Genomic DNA, 18123 nt, shown 5'->3' on the forward strand with positions numbered 1-18123 from the left:
TGTGTTTTGGACTCATCTTCACCTGAGAGAACATATAAGTCACTGCTGTGTTAAGTTACTAACAAGTTTGGAATGAATTAAATCACCAATTAAAATATCGTCTAATAATAATAGCCCGATGTCCCTGAACTCATCATTTGGAGTTAACTTTTATAGAAAATATATTTACTGGTTGAAACTAAAGCCTCCACAACTGACCTTTAAAGAAATGTGAGAAAGTTAACTGGTTCCCAGAGGATTATGGGATACTGAGTTCTCTTAGTATGAACATGTGTCCTCCTAAAGGAAAATGACTGTAGGAGATGTTGTGAAATTTCTGATCATGATTTATTGATTTTTATGAAGCAATCAATAAATCATCAAGACCATAGCAGATATCTTGATTTGTTTGACTTTTTTGTAGTATTTTTAATAAGATGGATTTGATTTGGCACCTTCATAGTACTTTAAATATTTACATATTTTTTTCTTTCTTATTTAGAAGTTTAGAATGAATGTGAGTAGATGTAATTATAATTTCAAAACAAATGTTTTCATTTAATCTGACAAATAATCTATACAAATACATAAATACAAAAATTATTTATTATTTTTTTATTATTAATTATTAGGTTATTATTAGTAGTATGTTTATATGTTGATTTTGTTGTTTATATTATTGTTTATTTAATAAAACTGTAAAATAATAAATACATAAATACAAAATTATATTATTATAAATTATTTATTATTTCTTTATTATTATTATTTTATTATTAGTAATATATTTATATATTGATTTTGTTGTTTATATTATTGTTTATGTAATAAAACTGTAAAAAAAAAAAATACATAAAAACAATAACTAAACGCCTTCTTAAGGTCGTACCAGTCGGAATGCAGTTTTCCGCTCGTCCTCGCTCTGTGGTCTCGCTCTCATTTGACCCACATTCGGTCCACCTTAAATATTTCTGCTCTTGCGTTTACAGTGACTCACGTACACGCGCACGCTGCAACGGGAGCGCGCAGCAGCAGTTCTGTCAAATCACAACGGGGGTGACGCACAGGCGGAGGGCTTCTACCAAACTCCTCCGTTTTTTACCGTCTAAAAGTCTCCGTGATCGCGTTGATCCGGTGTGGAGATTCTTTAGCGACGGATTATGAACCTTTGCGATCATTGGTTGACCTCGGATGGACGTTTGAAGCAGCCAAACTAAACCAAAAGTGCGTTTTTCCAACCAAGAGGCGCACGAGATCTACGGACGTAACCGGAGATTTTACTTTTGGATTTTTTCAGTTTTAAGGTTTTTTTTTCCAGGGATGTGAGTCTACCGGGCCCGTTTGGACCCGTTAACGTTTTCACTTTTATCCCGGGATAAATCCACTTTTTAATAGTTTGTTTGCTCTGAGTTCACCATGCTGGCGAACACGGCGCTTTACGCAGCGAAGAAACGGAAGAAGCCGGTGCAGAAAATGTAAGTCAACAAGTTGAAAAGCACATACATACCTGCTAATAGTCGATTCTATCCACATATAATCATGTAATGTGTGTTTTTGATTGACTTTACGCTCCTTTTAAGTCTCTATGGTACTCCTGACTGTACTTTCAGTTGGTTTGGTCACCCTGTTGTACTTTTACTGCAATACTTTTGCAATACTCCTTTACAGCAACTTTGCTTCTGCCTCAGTTGTGAATGCATGCAGCTTTAAAGGTGCACTCTGTAGATCTGGTAGAAAAATGTGAAAGCTGGAGAAGTGTACAGATTATTTGGTACATGTTCATAACCACATTTTTCCTTTGAATAGTTTGTGTATTTAGTCCAGAAAATATAGCATAGAATTGTTTCACTTCACAGCCAAATCTACATAGTGCACCTTTAAACACATGTCACTTATTTTTTATTACTATATATTTCCATAAAAGTTCATTTGTAATTGGCCCTTTGGTGCTTTTATTGCATTTTAACTATTTTTCAGCATATAGGGTTCTCACAATACCAGATTTTAAACTTCGATACGATTCTAGTGGAGACCAAACAATATGCCCTAAGCAACCAGTATCGGGTAATTTGTTGTTTCTAATTACCTAAAATGCAGGAAAATTCAGTCTAAATTGCACAAATAGGAGCAGCTTAGGACCGAAGATCTGATTTTAGTTACTTTTAAATATGATGGATGATTAAAATCTAAGAGATTGTAACCTTGAAAAGTTAATACATGTGGTATTGAAAGAGCATTTTGACAACCTTAATTCAAACAGGCAATTATTGCAGCCCGGCAGGAGATACTTCTGTAGACGAGTTACAGCTGTGCAAACATCTCCAGACTTAGTCACACATATGCATTACAGCCTGTCTAACATGGTAATAAGAGCAGTGTAGTAAGTTGTACTCTGTCCTTGCAATAGACGCTACATTGTCTTGAGTTGGATCCATAAGGCCATAAAGTCTATTTTCCCTGCTTGTGGTTATGCAATGTTGGCCAGCCAGACCGAGGTAATGTGAAGTGCTGAAGTCCAACAGGCCTACTGAGGGTGGAAAATACAGAAAAGTGTTGCTTCAGGATTATTTCAATCTAATTATACCAACTGAGACAGCTGTGCTCTCCAGGCCGATTCCTGCAGCCGCTCTAAAACTGAATAAACTCTTTAAACATTCTCATCTGAATAAACTTTCACTTTTTATTCATGCAGAGTTTTTAAAAGTCAAATTACGGCGCCACCTTCCTATGATCGTCCTCTTTGCATGAATTAAATCTCTACTTCTTGAGTCCTCCTGGTTTTCCCCTCAAGGACCCCAGGAGGTCCCCAGACCACAGTTTGAAAACCACTGCTGCACATTATCTTCTGGCTTGAATATGCTGCAGAAAAAAGGGCTTTGTGCATAAAGAGGAAGCCTTGAACGTGTTCTGTGAGGAGCCTTTTAATGATTGTTTTCTTCCTTTGTTTACTTCTGTGTTGTGTCCGATACTGTTACGTCTGATTTCTCATGACATTTAAGAACCCTCCCAGAGGTCTTTGGACCCCCTGGACCCCCAGAGGAGCAAATACAGACAATCATTCTTTAAGATTGGACCCGTATGGCTCCATATTGAGACTCTGATAAGTGTCTTTATCCTTTTTATATTCGACAGACTTTGAAGGTATGAAGGAAGATTACTCTAACGCGCTTTAAAGAACCCGTTTAATGTGGGACACAAAAGTAAAAGTGGTTCTGATACCACAGGGTGCTTTGACTCCATGTAGAGCTGTAGAAAGTATCAGAGGAATGCACTATAAAGTTTTTCAGAAGAGTTTGATCAAATCATTTTCAGAGACCTTTCTTTTCTGCAGCAGCTGCCAATTATCATAGATTCATCATAATACATAAAAGAAGCCTTTGGAGAGGTTCTCTAAACAACCATTAGAGAGCAAATTATAGACCCTGTGGTGATCCAAAGAACCTTTTTGGGAGAGGTTTCCAAACAGTTTATCGTAAGCCCTTTTTGATGCCTTAAACACACAGAGGTTCTTTAAAGCATGATGCTCAATTATTTGACATTCAAAACTACTTGTAGTCATGTTCTGCAGATAATCGTGCTCAGAGAGTGAATGCTGTGAAGAACCTTTTGGAGAGGTTATGTCCAGAACAAATCCAGTATTATTGAACTGACGTGGTTCTACAAAGAGTCTTTTTTTAGAAAGTTCTGCAAAGGAACATGCTGAAACCTTTTAAAGTGTCATAAGTACCGAAAGGGTTCAAACACTGTTAATCACAATGCCAATCATCTAAGGCCTTGACTTGTATCTTTAGGAAACCTTGGTAATGAAATCAGGAAATCAGGGAGAGATAGCGGTGAATGAAACTTGGGAAAGCAGCCACAGGTTGGACTTGAACACTGGACAACAGCCTCTGCACATGGGGCAAGTAAACCAACCACCTGGCCACTGCAGGGGCCCAAAAATAATGTTTTAAAGGTGACATATCCTCCTCCTCTTCAACCAGTTTAAATAAGTCCACAAAAGCTCCACAAAACATGTGTGTGTTTCTTGTTCTAAATCCACTCTGATCCTGTATTTGATCATGTCTATAAACTCCTCTATTTCAGCCCTGCTCAGAACAGGCTGTTTCTGTGTCTGTACCTTTAAATATGTAAATGAGCTGTGTCTGACCACGCCCCCTCTCTGGAAGGGCTCGGATGGACTCTGGCTTTCTCTCTCCATGCCCTATTGTTTACGGTGAGAAGGCAGACTCAGAGGGCAGAACAAACACCTAGCTGTGGGAGTGTCACCCACCTGGGGGAGGGGCTACTGCCCTTTGTGATGTCATGAAGGGAAAATCTCCAAACGGCCTGTTTGAGCACACATTTTCTGAAAAGTGGAGCAGGCAGAAGACGGAGAGGATGGACTCATAATTAGGGGGTTTGACAGACTAGGGACACATATGAGGTGATGATGATGATGATATTTGACCTTTAAGAGAAGTCATTCATTGAAATGATAAATCAAATAATGAATCCCAGACCCTTTGGGGTGCTGTTGAGAACCGTTTTGGAGAAGTAGTGTACTGAAACAGTTAATCTAAGACCCTTCATGATGCTTTAAAGATCCTTCTAGAGGAGTATTGTTCTGAAACAGTTAATCTAAGACCCTTCATGATGCTTTAAAGATCCTTCTAGAGGAGTATTGTTCTGAAACAGTTAATCTAAGACCCTTCATGATGCTTTAAAGATCCTTCTAGAGGAGTATTGTTCTGAAACAGTTAATCTAAGACCCTTCATGGTGCTTTAAAGATCCTTCTAGAGGAGTATTGTTCTGAAACAGTTAATCTAAGACCCTTCATGATGCTTTAAAGATCCTTCTAGAGGAGTATTGTTCTGAAACAGTTAATCTAAGACCCTTCATGGTGCTTTAAAGATCCTTCTAGAGGAGTATTGTTCTGAAACAGTTAATCTAAGACCCTTCATGGTGCTTTAAAGATCCTTCTAGAGGAGTATTGTTCTGAAACAGTTAATCTAAGACCCTTCATGATGCTTTAAAGATCCTTCTAGAGGAGTATTGTTCTGAAACAGTTAATCTAAGACCCTTCATGGTGCTTTAAAGATCCTTCTAGAGGAGTATTGTTCTGAAACAGTTAATCTAAGACCCTTCATGATGCTTTAAAGATCCTTCTAGAGGAGTATTGTTCTGAAACAGTTAATCTAAGACCCTTCATGGTGCTTTAAAGATCCTTCTAGAGGAGTATTGTTCTGAAACAGTTAATCTAAGACCCTTCATGGTGCTTTAAAGATCCTTCTAGAGGAGTATTGGACTGAAACAGTTAATCTAAGACCCTTCATGATGCTTTAAAGATCCTTCTAGAGGAGTATTGGACTGAAACAGTTAATCTAAGACCCTTCATGGTGCTTTAAAGATCCTTCTAGAGGAGTATTGTTCTGAAACAGTTAATCTAAGACCCTTCATGGTGCTTTAAAGATCCTTCTAGAGGAGTATTGTTCTGAAACAGTTAATCTAAGACCCTTCATGATGCTTTAAAGATCCTTCTAGAGGAGTATTGTTCTGAAACAGTTAATCTAAGACCCTTCATGATGCTTTAAAGATCCTTCTAGAGGAGTATTGGACTGAAACAGTTAATCTAAGACCCTTCATGATGCTTTAAAGATCCTTCTAGAGGAGTATTGGACTGAAACAGTTAATCTAAGACCCTTCATGATGCTTTAAAGATCCTTCTAGAGGAGTATTGGACTGAAACAGTTAATCTAAGACCCTTCATGGGGCTGTGAAGAACCCTTCCATAACCTCCGAGCTTCTCAGTCCTCCTCACTGTGATTTTACCAGTTTGTGATTTTAAAACTTTAACAAGCCAGACGGAGTGTTAACCGCTCCATACAGAACCACAGCCCCCGCGCAGAGATTCACGGCAGAACCCTGCCAGAACCGCGGTTTCAGTGTGTGTGTGGTACTACCTGCATTAATCATAATCAGGACGTGGAGCGAGAGCGCTCTCACGCGATGTTTCCACGAGGGAGGAGGGAGGGAGGGAGGATGGCGTAATCTGAGACTCGCTCTGTTTTTTTTTCTCCTCCTCCTCCTCCTCCTCCTCCTCCGACTGCCACAACATACTTTTTTCCTGTCTTTCCTTCTGTGTCTTTGTGTGTTTTTTTGGGGGGTTGTTTCTTTCCTCCCTCCCTCAACACAAATTAACATAGTTCAGTGTCACGCAAACGGTTATGTAAGCCTGCCATGTTCTCCCGCCCGAGTTTTTTAGAAAAAGTTTCTCTCAGGGAGTTTATCTTTCTTTTCCCTCTGGAGTGAGTTATGAGTGTGAGAGAGAGAGAGTCTGTTTAACCCACAGACGAGACTCGAGGCGTTGCAGCGCTGCAGCCTCAGGCACTTTACCTTTATGTTTACATGCATTGTAAAAGCAGAACATTTAAATTTATGGTAATGTCTGTCTGTGTGTGTGTTTGTGCTCGATATATGTGGATAATTAGATGTCCAAAAGTGAGTGCACACTAAAATCGCACTCATCTGTGTTACTTTAAGTCTCATTTCAACATCCAGAGTGGTAAAAGCCTCTACTTTTTGGCTTTAAACCAGTTTTTTTGGATCCTGGCTGCAGGGATTTGCTCCCATGCAGCCACAAAAGCCTAAATAAGTTCCAACTCTGATGCTTGAGGATAAGGTCTGGCTCTTTGTCATTTTTCCAGTTCATGTTTAAAATGTTGGATGAGGTTGAGGTCGAGGATTTGGTTCCATATCCCTGATTCCCCCCACTCTTTTTTTTTTTGACTGTGCAGACATCCAAGAGAAAGAGAAAATCTAGTTACGTGTAAAAACGTGCAAATCAGAGATGAGTTAAGATCCTCTGATGCTTTTTTTCCCTACATGCGGATTGTTTGTTTTTATAGTTTTTTATTTATTGATTCTTCTGTGTTGAAGTGGCTGAATGTGTGATAACCGCCTGTATTCTGTCTCCACTGTTTTCTTACTAATAAGCTGTTAATCATCAAACACGGCGTCTGTGATAACACAGGTTTAATGTTGCATGACTTGGCTGTGCATGCTCATATCATTCACCTTGTTGATAGTCAAACACTTCATGCACAGGAGGCGATGTTGGTCTGTAAACTTTATTCATCGTGCACAGATCTGTTGACTGTTTGGACATTGCATCGCTGCTTCCTGTCCAAAAAAATCTAAACTTTCAGGATAGAACAGGGTCCATTAACATGTTTGCAGAAGGCATGCACTGCACTTTGCACAAATACCTGCGTCAACAACGAGGAGAACTGGAGTGCAAACACAAGCAGCTGATTTGTTAGAGAAGCTAGATTCATAAGGTCAAAAGTCCTCTTCTGTACGGCCAAACCTTCAGCAGTGCAGCATCTTGAAGTGAACGCAGAATTGATTGATTGATTCAGCTGATATCGGCTGAATGAAAGAGTAGAAGGAGAACTACTTTTTATTTCCACCGTGATGCACAGTGTTCATTTCTCCCAGTGGGATGAGCAGAGTTTATCTCATCTAATTCTTTTTTTGATTTTTCCTCCGTCTTCTGCAGCCGCAACACAGAGACACAAACTCTGCAATCGGATGAATGAGAGGGTCACAGAGCTGTGACAAACTATGTGGTGAAACCCCTGCAGCAATATCAGCGCACGACAATCTCAGTGTTTTAAAAATGACACTGAGTCAAGTGTTCATGTTTTCACCAAACAAGGCTTCCACATATTTTACATCAGAGCAAAAAGTCTGTGTAATAAGGGCGCTTAGAGTAATGGTTAGTGCATGCCCGGGTTTCTAATCCAACCTTTGGCTATACTTTCCTCTCTCTCTCTCTCTCTCGCTCCACTGTCCTGTCTCTAAAATAAAGCCTTTAAAAAGTCTGCATAACAAATGTGTCCAGTAGATGAATACGCCCCTGGTTGTCCCTCCTGTTTTTGATCTTAAAGTGTCAGAAGAGTTTTAAGAAGCTGCAGACTTGAAGAGCAACACAAACAATCTACCGTTTCTACTGATGTGTTGAAATTGTATAAAACCTGCATGCACTTGTGATTGTTCAAATTCACTGTTGTCCAGCAGGTGAGCTGTTGTGCAACACGATTTTTGTTTGACAGCAGAAAAGTGGAGCTCAGGAGGGAACTGGTCAGGAGGGAACTGGTCAGGTGTCTCTGCTGGTTTGTTTGTTTTGGTTGTTATTGAATCCGAGGTCACGCTGAGGGTTGTGAGACAGACTGGTCTTTCTCTTATGACCGACATGTGACAGACAGCAGTCTGTAAACTCTCACTTCAACCCAGATGTTACGACACCGCTGTAGCTCAGAACTGAGAGGAAGCTGCTGCTCTGAGGTTTTTATCCACGCTTTCATTTATTTTGCTTTGATTGATTCTGATGCAGAAATGTCTTGTTATTAAAGCCGGGAATCTTTTCTGGTCATTTCATCACATTTCCACTCAGCTGACTCTGTTGGGTTTGCTCGCCAAAATGTCCTGAAACCCTTTCTAAACAACCTTAGTATGCTTTACATCATGTGATATTATAGTAACTTTTAACACTTTTTTGATCTGTTATCCGTAAAGATAACAAAAAAGCTCTTTGAGTTCTGTAAAAAGGCGGGAAAAGAAATGTAAAAAACAAATATTCCTAGAATTTAAAAACCACACAATGACATGTGAGATGTGGACACAAGCTCATTTAATCCTAGAATACTGACTCTGTGATCGGCTTTTCGGGTCTGTTATCTCTGTATCTGTATCATAACTCCAGCTGGGAACCGACGCCAACTTCATATTTAGCTCCTTTTGTTCTGCAAAGGTGTCGTTGCCTCTTCGGAGACAAAGTGCCTTTGTGTGAACACAGGGGAGTGTTTCAGCAGGTCCAACACAACCCCACACACACACACACACACACACACACACACACACACACTCATATATAGATCCACACCCCTTCCAGGACTGATGGAGTAGATAAAGTGAGAAGAAACAACACTGGCCGCTCATTGTTCTTGTGCCGGCAGGAATGCAGCGATAGTCATCTCGGCCTGATTTCAGCAGATCTGTCGTGTTCGGGGGTATTATTGGAAGCAGATGTCTTATTTACAGGAGGGGGGGGGGGGGGGGGGGGGGGTGGTGGGTCTACATTTTACACATTCATGTTACAGTTACAGTTCAGACAGATGCTCACACAGCTTCCCTGACACACTTTATACTTCAAACATCTGGAAAAGGTCGTCGACTTTACAAGAGAGAGATTTAAGGTGTGAAATCAGAAATCTGCGAGCACAAAAAGTCCATCTGCTCATTTCTGTTTCTGTTACACCACCAGACCCGTTTCCATATTTAACCACAAACTTTATGTATTGCACAATCTACTTCGAGTGGTCGTGACTCTTTTCAAAGGAATTCTGGTCCCTTTTGGGAGCGATAAACAAGTCGTGCATCTGGTGATCCAAACGTTTTATTTAACAAGTTTATTTGCAACAGACTGGTTTTGAAGTTGCACAAGTTGATTAATCTCAAAATCTTTTTATGTTATATGTTAAGGTGAAACCTGAAATTTTTGTCTTTCATGTTGCCGGGTTTTTTGCCGGTCGCTCTTTCCTGAAACTCCTGGCTGCACATTTTAAAGCACAAATCTACGAGCGATCCCGAGGTCAAAGGGTCAAACCCACAGTGCCAGAAAGTATGAAGTTATGCAGGTGCACCCACACTGGCCTCACCTGACCTGAGATCCCTTCAGGAGGAACATCTGAACCTGATTTATCTCCAGGTGCAGCTGCTCTGAGGGAGATCGACGTGTAACCAACACAGAGGTCACGGGTTCGATTCCCCAATCACACAGGCGCCACAGAGAAGATACCGACACCTGACACACGTATTACGTTTTATTTAGTTTGTTGCAAATTCCTGCACAGATCCAGAAATGTGTGGCGAGGGTTTGTGTGCCCTGAGCTCAGGCTCACAGGCTCACAGGCTTACAGGTTTATGTACCTAATAGTTTTGACTGTTTTCTGTAATGCCTAAGTCAGACACAATGAGAGAGAAAAGATGTTAAAATGTGACGCCCCCAGCCTGATGCTCATGGCACAGAGATGCTTCAGATGGCTTTAAGTTAAACTCTTTTACTGATGAAGACGGTTTGATGCAGCTGAAAGCTCCAGGGGAAAAGGAAGACAGTTTGAGATCGTTTGTCAGAATTTCACCCCTGTTATATCTTATGTTTAGACATTTTTTGTTTGACTTTATTAGACAACAAATACCTTGATTTTGCAGACAGAATCTGGTGAAATATTATAATACTCTGTAGTTTAAACAACCCAGAATCAGAGTGAAATATTTCATCTGTTTGGACGAGATCATCTGTGGTTGGAAAATCACAGAAATGTCACAAGTGTGGTGCTTTTTCTGTTAAGTAGAAAGCAGAAGTTTAGATGACTTATCGTACACTTATCACATTAACAGGAATCTTTGTTTCTCTTCTGACTCAAAGGGAAGTTTGTCTGAGTTTAAAAATGCATCCTTCAGGTGAAATAATAGAAACTATTTTTGAAATGTGGGAAAGTTCCTTCAGAAGTCCCTCAACCTGTTCTGGTGTCCTAAAGGTGACTTCAAGGTATCTCCAGGCCGCGTTCGAGCCGCTCCACCGCTTCACACCCTCTCTGTAAAGAAAAGAAAAGAAAAGCCTCTCTGTGCGGTGAACGTCTGGTTTGAGTTAAAGACGAGGAGCTGTCGGGTTTACTGCAGGTCACCAGAGTTCAGATTCAAACTGAAACCTGCAGCCCAACAAGCTGAACCGTGATTTACCTCTTCATGCACGTTCAACAACAACAACAACAACAACAACAACAACAACACTTCCTGTTGGTGGAAGACGGTGATCACATTTCACTCTCCTGTCCTGTGAGATCTCAGACATGCCGATGTTAATGTCGTTACACAGGAGTTGCTGAAACAGGAAACACTTTTCATAAAGCGATGAATCAACTTTGCCGAGGTTTGACGTTAGAAAAATGAAGTATGTGTGAAATGACGGAGCTGTTCTTACTGGAAACAACTTTGTAAGCTCTCATTTATTCTCATTTTTCTCTTTTTATTATCAGTTAAATAATAAAGCGCCCCTTGATGGTGTCTTAAATTCGATTATTTGAGCACCTCATTGTGTTAAACATGACCTGCATCAAATCCTCATATTTTCAATTTTGAAAATCGGGTAAACGTGTTTCTGAAGTTAAATTAAGCATCTTCAGAGTGCCATGATGTCTTTCAGGATGGAAGAGAGCGTTTAAAAATCACATTCAGAGCATCGAGAAGCAATGAAAACAGACTTAAAAAGCCTTGAAGTACATGGGGTCCTATGAAGCTCAATAGATAAACACGATGCTAAAAGGTTTTTCTGCCTGTTTGTCTTTGAGTCTTTGTGAGGAAAACATCCTGACCTCCTTCAGACTCTGGGATATTAAAGGTAGAGGATTACATCTTTAACCTTTCAGTTTAACGACTGTCTGGGTATAAATTTGACCTTTTTTTCGAGGGAAACTCTTCACTTCCTCTCACTCAGTAGATTTGTAAACTGTAAAACTCAAACCACTTCAACAGGACTCAAATATCCCCCTCCTCCTGCGAGGTAGAAGTCCTGTTTGTTGTTGTTGTGCCGGGTGACCGTTGAGGAGAACTCCAGGTGATAAGCAGGCTCTAAAAAGGACCAGGTGAGACTGGCAGGCGGCTGCTGACCCGGTTGCCGCGGCAACACTGGAGGAAAGCAGGTGGACTGTGCCTCCCAGAGAGAGAGAGAGAGAGACGGTAGACTATCATTCTTAAAGTCTGATGATACAGTAAGGTCACTTTATCATTTCAATAACTACACATCTCACTGATTGGACGTTTAAAAAAAGCATCTGAGGATTAAATTGAATGTTGACGGAGCAGAGACTGAAGAAGCCGCTCTGCTCGCTGTGTGTTGCCAGTCGGCTGTGTGACATCACTGCTGTTGTCTTTGTTTATCCCAGCTGCTGTTGCACTGATGGACGTCAGTACTGATTTAGCCTCAGCTTGTTTTTATACCCGACAGGAACTCAAGCTTTGCATCTCCGGAGAAAACAACCTTTTTTTTAAAAAACGATTGTTGGAAGTTTGAAGACATTTTTTTCTGTTGTTTTTTTTAATGTCTGAATTCTTCTTAGTCGCCGTATTTTTAACTTCTTTTTCTTCTTCTTTCTGTTCCCTCCAGCCCCAAACCTCCGCCTCCCGATGGCGCCAAGTCCAACCCGTCCAAACGCCACCGCGACCGCCTCAACGGCGAGCTGGATAAACTCACCAGCCTGCTGCCCTTCACCGAGGAGGTCCGGGCTCGGCTGGACAAACTGTCCGTGCTCCGGCTCAGCGTCGGCTACCTGAAGGTCAAGAGCTTCTTCAACGGTGAGTTTGTTGTTCACGGCGTGTTTTTACCGACTTGTAGACGCACTTTTCCCACACATGACAGGAAACATACAGAAGGGGCTACATCCTCAATGTAAGGCAGCTGCTGTGTGAGAGGATGTGATATTTCTGCAGGAACAGGAAGGAGGAAGAAAAGTGTTGGAAGATATATTTTATCACTTTTTTGCTGTCTAAGCCTGAAGCTGAACGTTTTGACCATCCTGAGCACCAAATACCTTTTAATATTTCACTTTTCTCAAACTTTATGGATATAAAACTCAAATAAAAAAGATGACATTTTGCACCTTTAGCTGTTTTTTAAAATCTAGACTGACGTTAAAATGTGCTGTGAATCACAAAAATCACATCTGCTCGCGTGTCTCTCTGAGGTTAGCTGAGAGTTTTGGATTTTGACTGCAGATAACTGAGAGGAAAACAACAAAGCCGAAGAAGCTAGATGCAAAAACTAACCAAATAAGAGAGAGTTTGTGCAGTGAGTGTAAGCGTGGACTCTTCAACTTTATTAGATTTAAACTTTTGATTGAATTATAAATGGAATTCTGTGTGAAGCTCAGGATGATTCACAGCGCTCTTCAGAAAAACAAGCAGAAAAAGGAACATTTCTAACATAGATAAGTGATTTCTTCTCTTCTTTAATCTGAACATTTCTGTGTGTGTGTGTGTGTGTGTGTTTGACCAAAACTACAAAAACTTCCAATAAAAGGCAGTAAACAAGGTTCAGGGACCACAGGAACGTCATGAACCTTTGCGTAAACTGCTCATATTTTCACTTTACTGGCTCCATAATGAGGAACTCTTTTCTGGAATCAATGGGAGTTTTTGTTCCGCAACAGTCCTGGCAGCAAACTGAGGCAGATATCTCATCGGCTAGCGAGAAATCAATGAGTCACCGCATTGACTAACGACCTGATCAGAGCCCTGCAGACATGCTGTGGTGCATTGTGCTCTTCGTAAGTCACAAAACGTGTAAGAACGACGCGTCTTAGAGCACGCCGCTTTGGACTCATCCATTATTTGGCAGCGTCGGTCACTTAGTGTTGGCTGAACAAATGAACGTTTGGAGGCCGAGCGAGGCGTCTGGTGTCTGTCAGACGACTCCTGCAGTGACGGCCGAGGCCGCGGGCTCACCTAGATGCTTTTATTTTGACACGAGACCTGTTTTTATCACTCAAATATTCCAGATGAAGGCAAAGAATCTGAACCAGAAATAAGATCGTGAACAGAGCCGACCTGAAGGTGAAAAGATCTGATTCCATCACACCGACTGAAACGTACAGAAAAGTTTCTGTTTTTTTTCCTCCAAGTTTTCACTCTGCCTCTTGAGAACTTCTCCCCCGCCCTCCTCCTCCTCCTCCTCCTCCTCCTCCTCCTCCTCCTCCTCTCATGTCTTGGCAGCTGATCCATCACCCTCCCCTCCCACCGAGCCCCACCCATTTCCTGTGGCGGCCCCTGCAGCACCCCGGGGCCCCCTTTTCCTTCAACTGTTCAGCCTTTTTCCTCAACGGCTCTGAAGTTCACATCTCCCCTCCTCCCTCCTCCTCCCTCCTCCTCCTCCACCTCAAACAAACGCTGCAGGAGTCCAGTTTGTTGTTACAGCGGGGAGGCCTGTTCGCACGGCAGGCCTGCACACGGACAACTCGGCGCTTTATGCATTCATGAAGCTCTGCAGCACACACCGATCTCTGCTGCTTCAAAGCTTTCTGTTTAAGCTGCGTTTAAAGTGCATTGTGGTGCATGTGATTATCCACATTTAAGGATTATTTAAGGCGCTCAGAAGTTCTCATTAAGGCTGCGTTTGAAGTTTTATCTTTCCCATTATAATGACACGTTTCTTTGTCTACCTGCAGATGAGTCCCGGGAGACAAATGAGCTCTGTCTGCTCTTCTCAAATGTGTTGTTTCTTTTCACCTGGTGCCTTGTATTGCTCTTCATCATCGTCATAGTAACACCACTTGAATCAGCTTTTGTCTGCTGCATATTTCTGCTTGTAAGGTCGGACAATCTGCTTTTATAATGGGACATTATAGCAGAGCGCCCAAGACGGAATTCTCAGGGACATAAAAAAATCGAATCATACAAGTGAAGTCACTCATAGTTTTTAATTTCATCGATATACCTCTGTTTTTTTTAAAAGGTTTGTCTTTGGGCTTTGAATGCATTTATTTGAGAGGATTAGAGTCAGAATTGGCTTCGTTTGTTGTGCTGCAGTTTTTTGGTCTGATAGTAATAATCATCTTGTTCCTGTGTCTCTTAGTTCCTCTGCTCCTCTCGAACTGTGATTGATAAACGGCCTTTAAAACATCCGACGTTGAAGTTTAAAAAGCACTTTAAGAGTCCCATAAAATAAAACAAAGTCAGGGGAGCAGGAGATTAAAGCACGAGGAGCGTTGGGAAGGAATAATCAAATAAAAGGTTTCATATTAAACTGATACTGAAGCTACGCAGCTGCTCAAATGAAGATTTCATGTTACATGGAAGCCGTGTTGACTCGATGCTGTTCACCGAGATGCTGAGGTGTCCTGGTAGTCCAGCTTCAATCTGACAACGGTGTTCGCTGTCAGAGCATTTGTTTAAAAGTAAACGTTTGAACCTGTCGGAGGAGCAGTCGGAGGAGCAGTCGGAGGAGCAGTCGTCTGACAGCGAGCCGGCAGAAAGTGACTTTGATATTCTTAATCTTTAAGCCCAGACGGAGCTTTTCCAACCTTAGCATCTGAGGAAAAGGAGATACTTTTCATGCAGCAGTTCAACATGTGCACAAACACAATATTTAGATCTTCATTTGGAGAATTGAATTCCTGACATGTCTAAAAACAGGACTGCATGTAGGAGGAGGTAACGGCTGAGAAAGAAGTCACAGACATGAACGTTTCCTTTGTTAGCTTCTCAGTGCACAGTCCAGACACCCTGCACTGTGTGTGTGTGTGTGTGTGTGTGTGTGTTGCCTCTGTGCCGTCCAGACGCTGATGGCTGCAGGAGTTCATCAATTAGATCATTCTTCACGAGGAATTCAGACAAACCACAAGACCGCCGCGGCTGAGAGAGAGTCTGCAAACAAAGAGGAGCGTCCTGGTCTGTTATTCAAACAGAAGACGATCTCGCTGTGATAGAAATCTGGAGGACGGGAGGACGTGAGGACGTGAGGACGTCCACATACAGCGACTGAAACCTGCGTTTAAAAAAAGAAAGAAGAAGTGATTCATCTGAAACAGACATAAAGACGTCCACAGTCTATAAACAGGCCGAGTGTCTGTGGCTGCGGCGGCGTACCCAAAAAACACCAGAGACTGTCTGATGGTGAATTTCCCAGCATGCCTCTCAGTGAACAAAGATGACCCGGGAGTGCAAAGGCTTATGGGAAGGCCAGGCCGTCTGTTGGCTCTGACAGGATGTGGCTGAGAAAAGGACGCTGTGTGTCCGTCCGCCGCCCTCCCTCCAGGCTGAGCCGCAGGACGAGCACAGGGGCCGATGGGAAATGCCCGAGGGTTCGATCCCATGAACGCCGCTCACAACAACGGCTTTGTTCAACACTGAGGCCGACCTCTGAAGCAGACTTCAGACGCGGCAGACATTTCTGACCTCCGTGTGTCTGTCTTTCTTTTCTTTGACTCCAGACGATTAAAAGAGACGTTTAATGTTTTGTTCACTTCTAAATATCCTCTAGTGGACGGTTTAAACTTCACACGTATGAAGAAACCAAATCAATAAATGTTTCATTTGACTCCTAACCACGAGCCGGGGGCTTAAAGCCAGAAAACAAGACTCAAAACAAGGTGATGATCGCCAAGACAGGACAGTCAGCAGAGACACAAAACCCACAAGGTGATAAAAAAAACAACCACAAAGAGAATCTACACATCCAAAAGAGCTTCAAATATCCACAAAGAAGTTAGAAAAAGAGGAACCAAATAACCATAAATTGGCAAAACAACCAGAAAAACACAAAAAAACAACATAAATAGACACAAAACAATAAAAAAAAAAGCAGGAAAATGCATGAAACAAGAAAGAGCACACAGAGATAAAACAACTATAAAAACAAAAATGAAGCAAGATGAGTGGACGAACATGCAGAACAACATGCTGCTGGTCGTTTCTCTGTGATTTTATATAAAGGATCTAAAGTCTGATAGGTCAACATGAACGCCCTCCTGAAATTCTGGATTCTGACTCTGAGGAACTTCAGTCGTCTGAGTTCAAATCCAACAAGGCCGCTGTGTGCATCAACAGGAACGTTTAGGATGTATCTGATGTGTTTATTACCGGCTGAGCGAAGGTACTCCTGGAAGCGGCCATGTTGCTCGTCCCACTTGTTGCGGTTAACCCGAGTGTGACGTCATTCCCAGATCCGAGTTCCAAAAGAAGCTCGGACACACCTGAGAGGTGACGGCAGGTGACGGAGGATGATCAAGAAAACTGATCAATGTTTTCATTTTTAGTTCATTAATGAAATATTTGAACTGAAGTATTCGCTTCCAATGAGTGTGTGTGTGTGTGTGTGTGTGTGTGTGTGTGTGTGTGTGTGTGTGTGTGTGTGTGTGTGTGTGTGTGTGTGTGTGTGTGTGTGTGTGTGTGTGTGTGTGTGTGTGTGTGTGTGTGTGTGTGTGTGTGTGTGTGTGTGTGTGTGTGTGTGTTTACAATCAGTGCAGACGATTTTGAGGTTTCATGTTTTTTCTCTCTTCATTGTGCTGCTGCTGAGGCCCCGGCAGAGACGATCTCTGTGTGAGCCGTAATTTGTGGTCTTATAATAGCTCGACTCGACTTCCCTCCTCGGCCGGGCCTCAGGAAACACACACACACACTTACACACACACTTACACACACACACACACACACACACACACACTGACTCATACATGCATGTATACACACTTTTGTCTTTGTTACAGTATTTTCTTTCGCTCTGCTCATGCCTTTTCCAGATGTCTTTCCAGGTCGATCTTTATTCCCAGCAGATAAGATGCAGACGCGTAAACGAAGCTTTTGTTTCATTTTTATTCAAGAAAAGAAAATCTGGTTGTTTGGTTTCACAAAGACAAACCGTAAATTGTTTTTTGGGGGGGGGGTTTCTTGTGACCTTAATTTGAGGGATAGGACAGTGGATAGATTCAGAAACAAGAGAGAGAGAGCGGGGAGTGACATGCGGGGAAGGAGCCACAGGTCGGATTTGAACCTTGGCCGTCCGCTTGGAGGACTGTACCCTGTGTACATGGGGCGTGCGCACTAACCACTGCCCCACCAGCGCCCCTTGCATGGCTTCTTTGATGAAATGATTGATTTAAGGGCTTGTGGCTGCAGCGAGACGCAGAGTTTATTTCTCTCTCTCTCTCTGTGTGTGAGTGATGTGATGAAGCATGTTCACTTTCACTCAAGAGGATTTAGACGAGAGGGAACTGGTTTGTCTCTGAGCATCAATATTTGTATTGGCAGGAGGGAAATAGTCCGACACTGAGACCTTGAAAACAAACCGGTTCTGACGGCACAGACAGAAGTAGACGATAACCGAGCAAGAGCGGAGAGTTACAGAGGAGATAAGACGAGCGACAAAGAGCCTCTCACACAGCAGAGAGGTGTTAATGTAACGCAGAGACGAGTCTTTGTTTGGTGGCATTGTTGTGTGATGAGTCCTGGAATCTGTCCTGGAAAAGGTCCTGGAATAAATCCAGTGTGATAACATCGAGCTGCAGACCCTCTGCACCGAGGAGCGCAGTCAAAACAGCAGACAGGAG

The 18123-nt window shown here is 42.1% G+C and overlaps 1 protein-coding gene across 1 annotated transcript in view; it reads left to right on the forward strand.

Annotated features, from left to right (window-relative positions):
* Positions 1-1026: 1026 nt before the first annotated feature.
* Positions 1027-18123, forward strand: part of ahr2 (aryl hydrocarbon receptor 2) — a 53324-nt gene continuing 36227 nt past the window's right edge. The window contains exons 1-2 of the mRNA XM_061032855.1: positions 1027-1454; positions 12189-12376. Of these exons, the coding sequence (XP_060888838.1) occupies positions 1396-1454; positions 12189-12376 (247 nt within the window). The 5' untranslated portion in view covers positions 1027-1395. The remainder of the gene's footprint in view (positions 1455-12188; positions 12377-18123) is intronic.

This window comes from Labrus mixtus, chromosome 24, assembly GCF_963584025.1.
Source record: "Labrus mixtus chromosome 24, fLabMix1.1, whole genome shotgun sequence".
Classification (NCBI taxonomy): domain Eukaryota; kingdom Metazoa; phylum Chordata; class Actinopteri; order Labriformes; family Labridae; genus Labrus; species Labrus mixtus.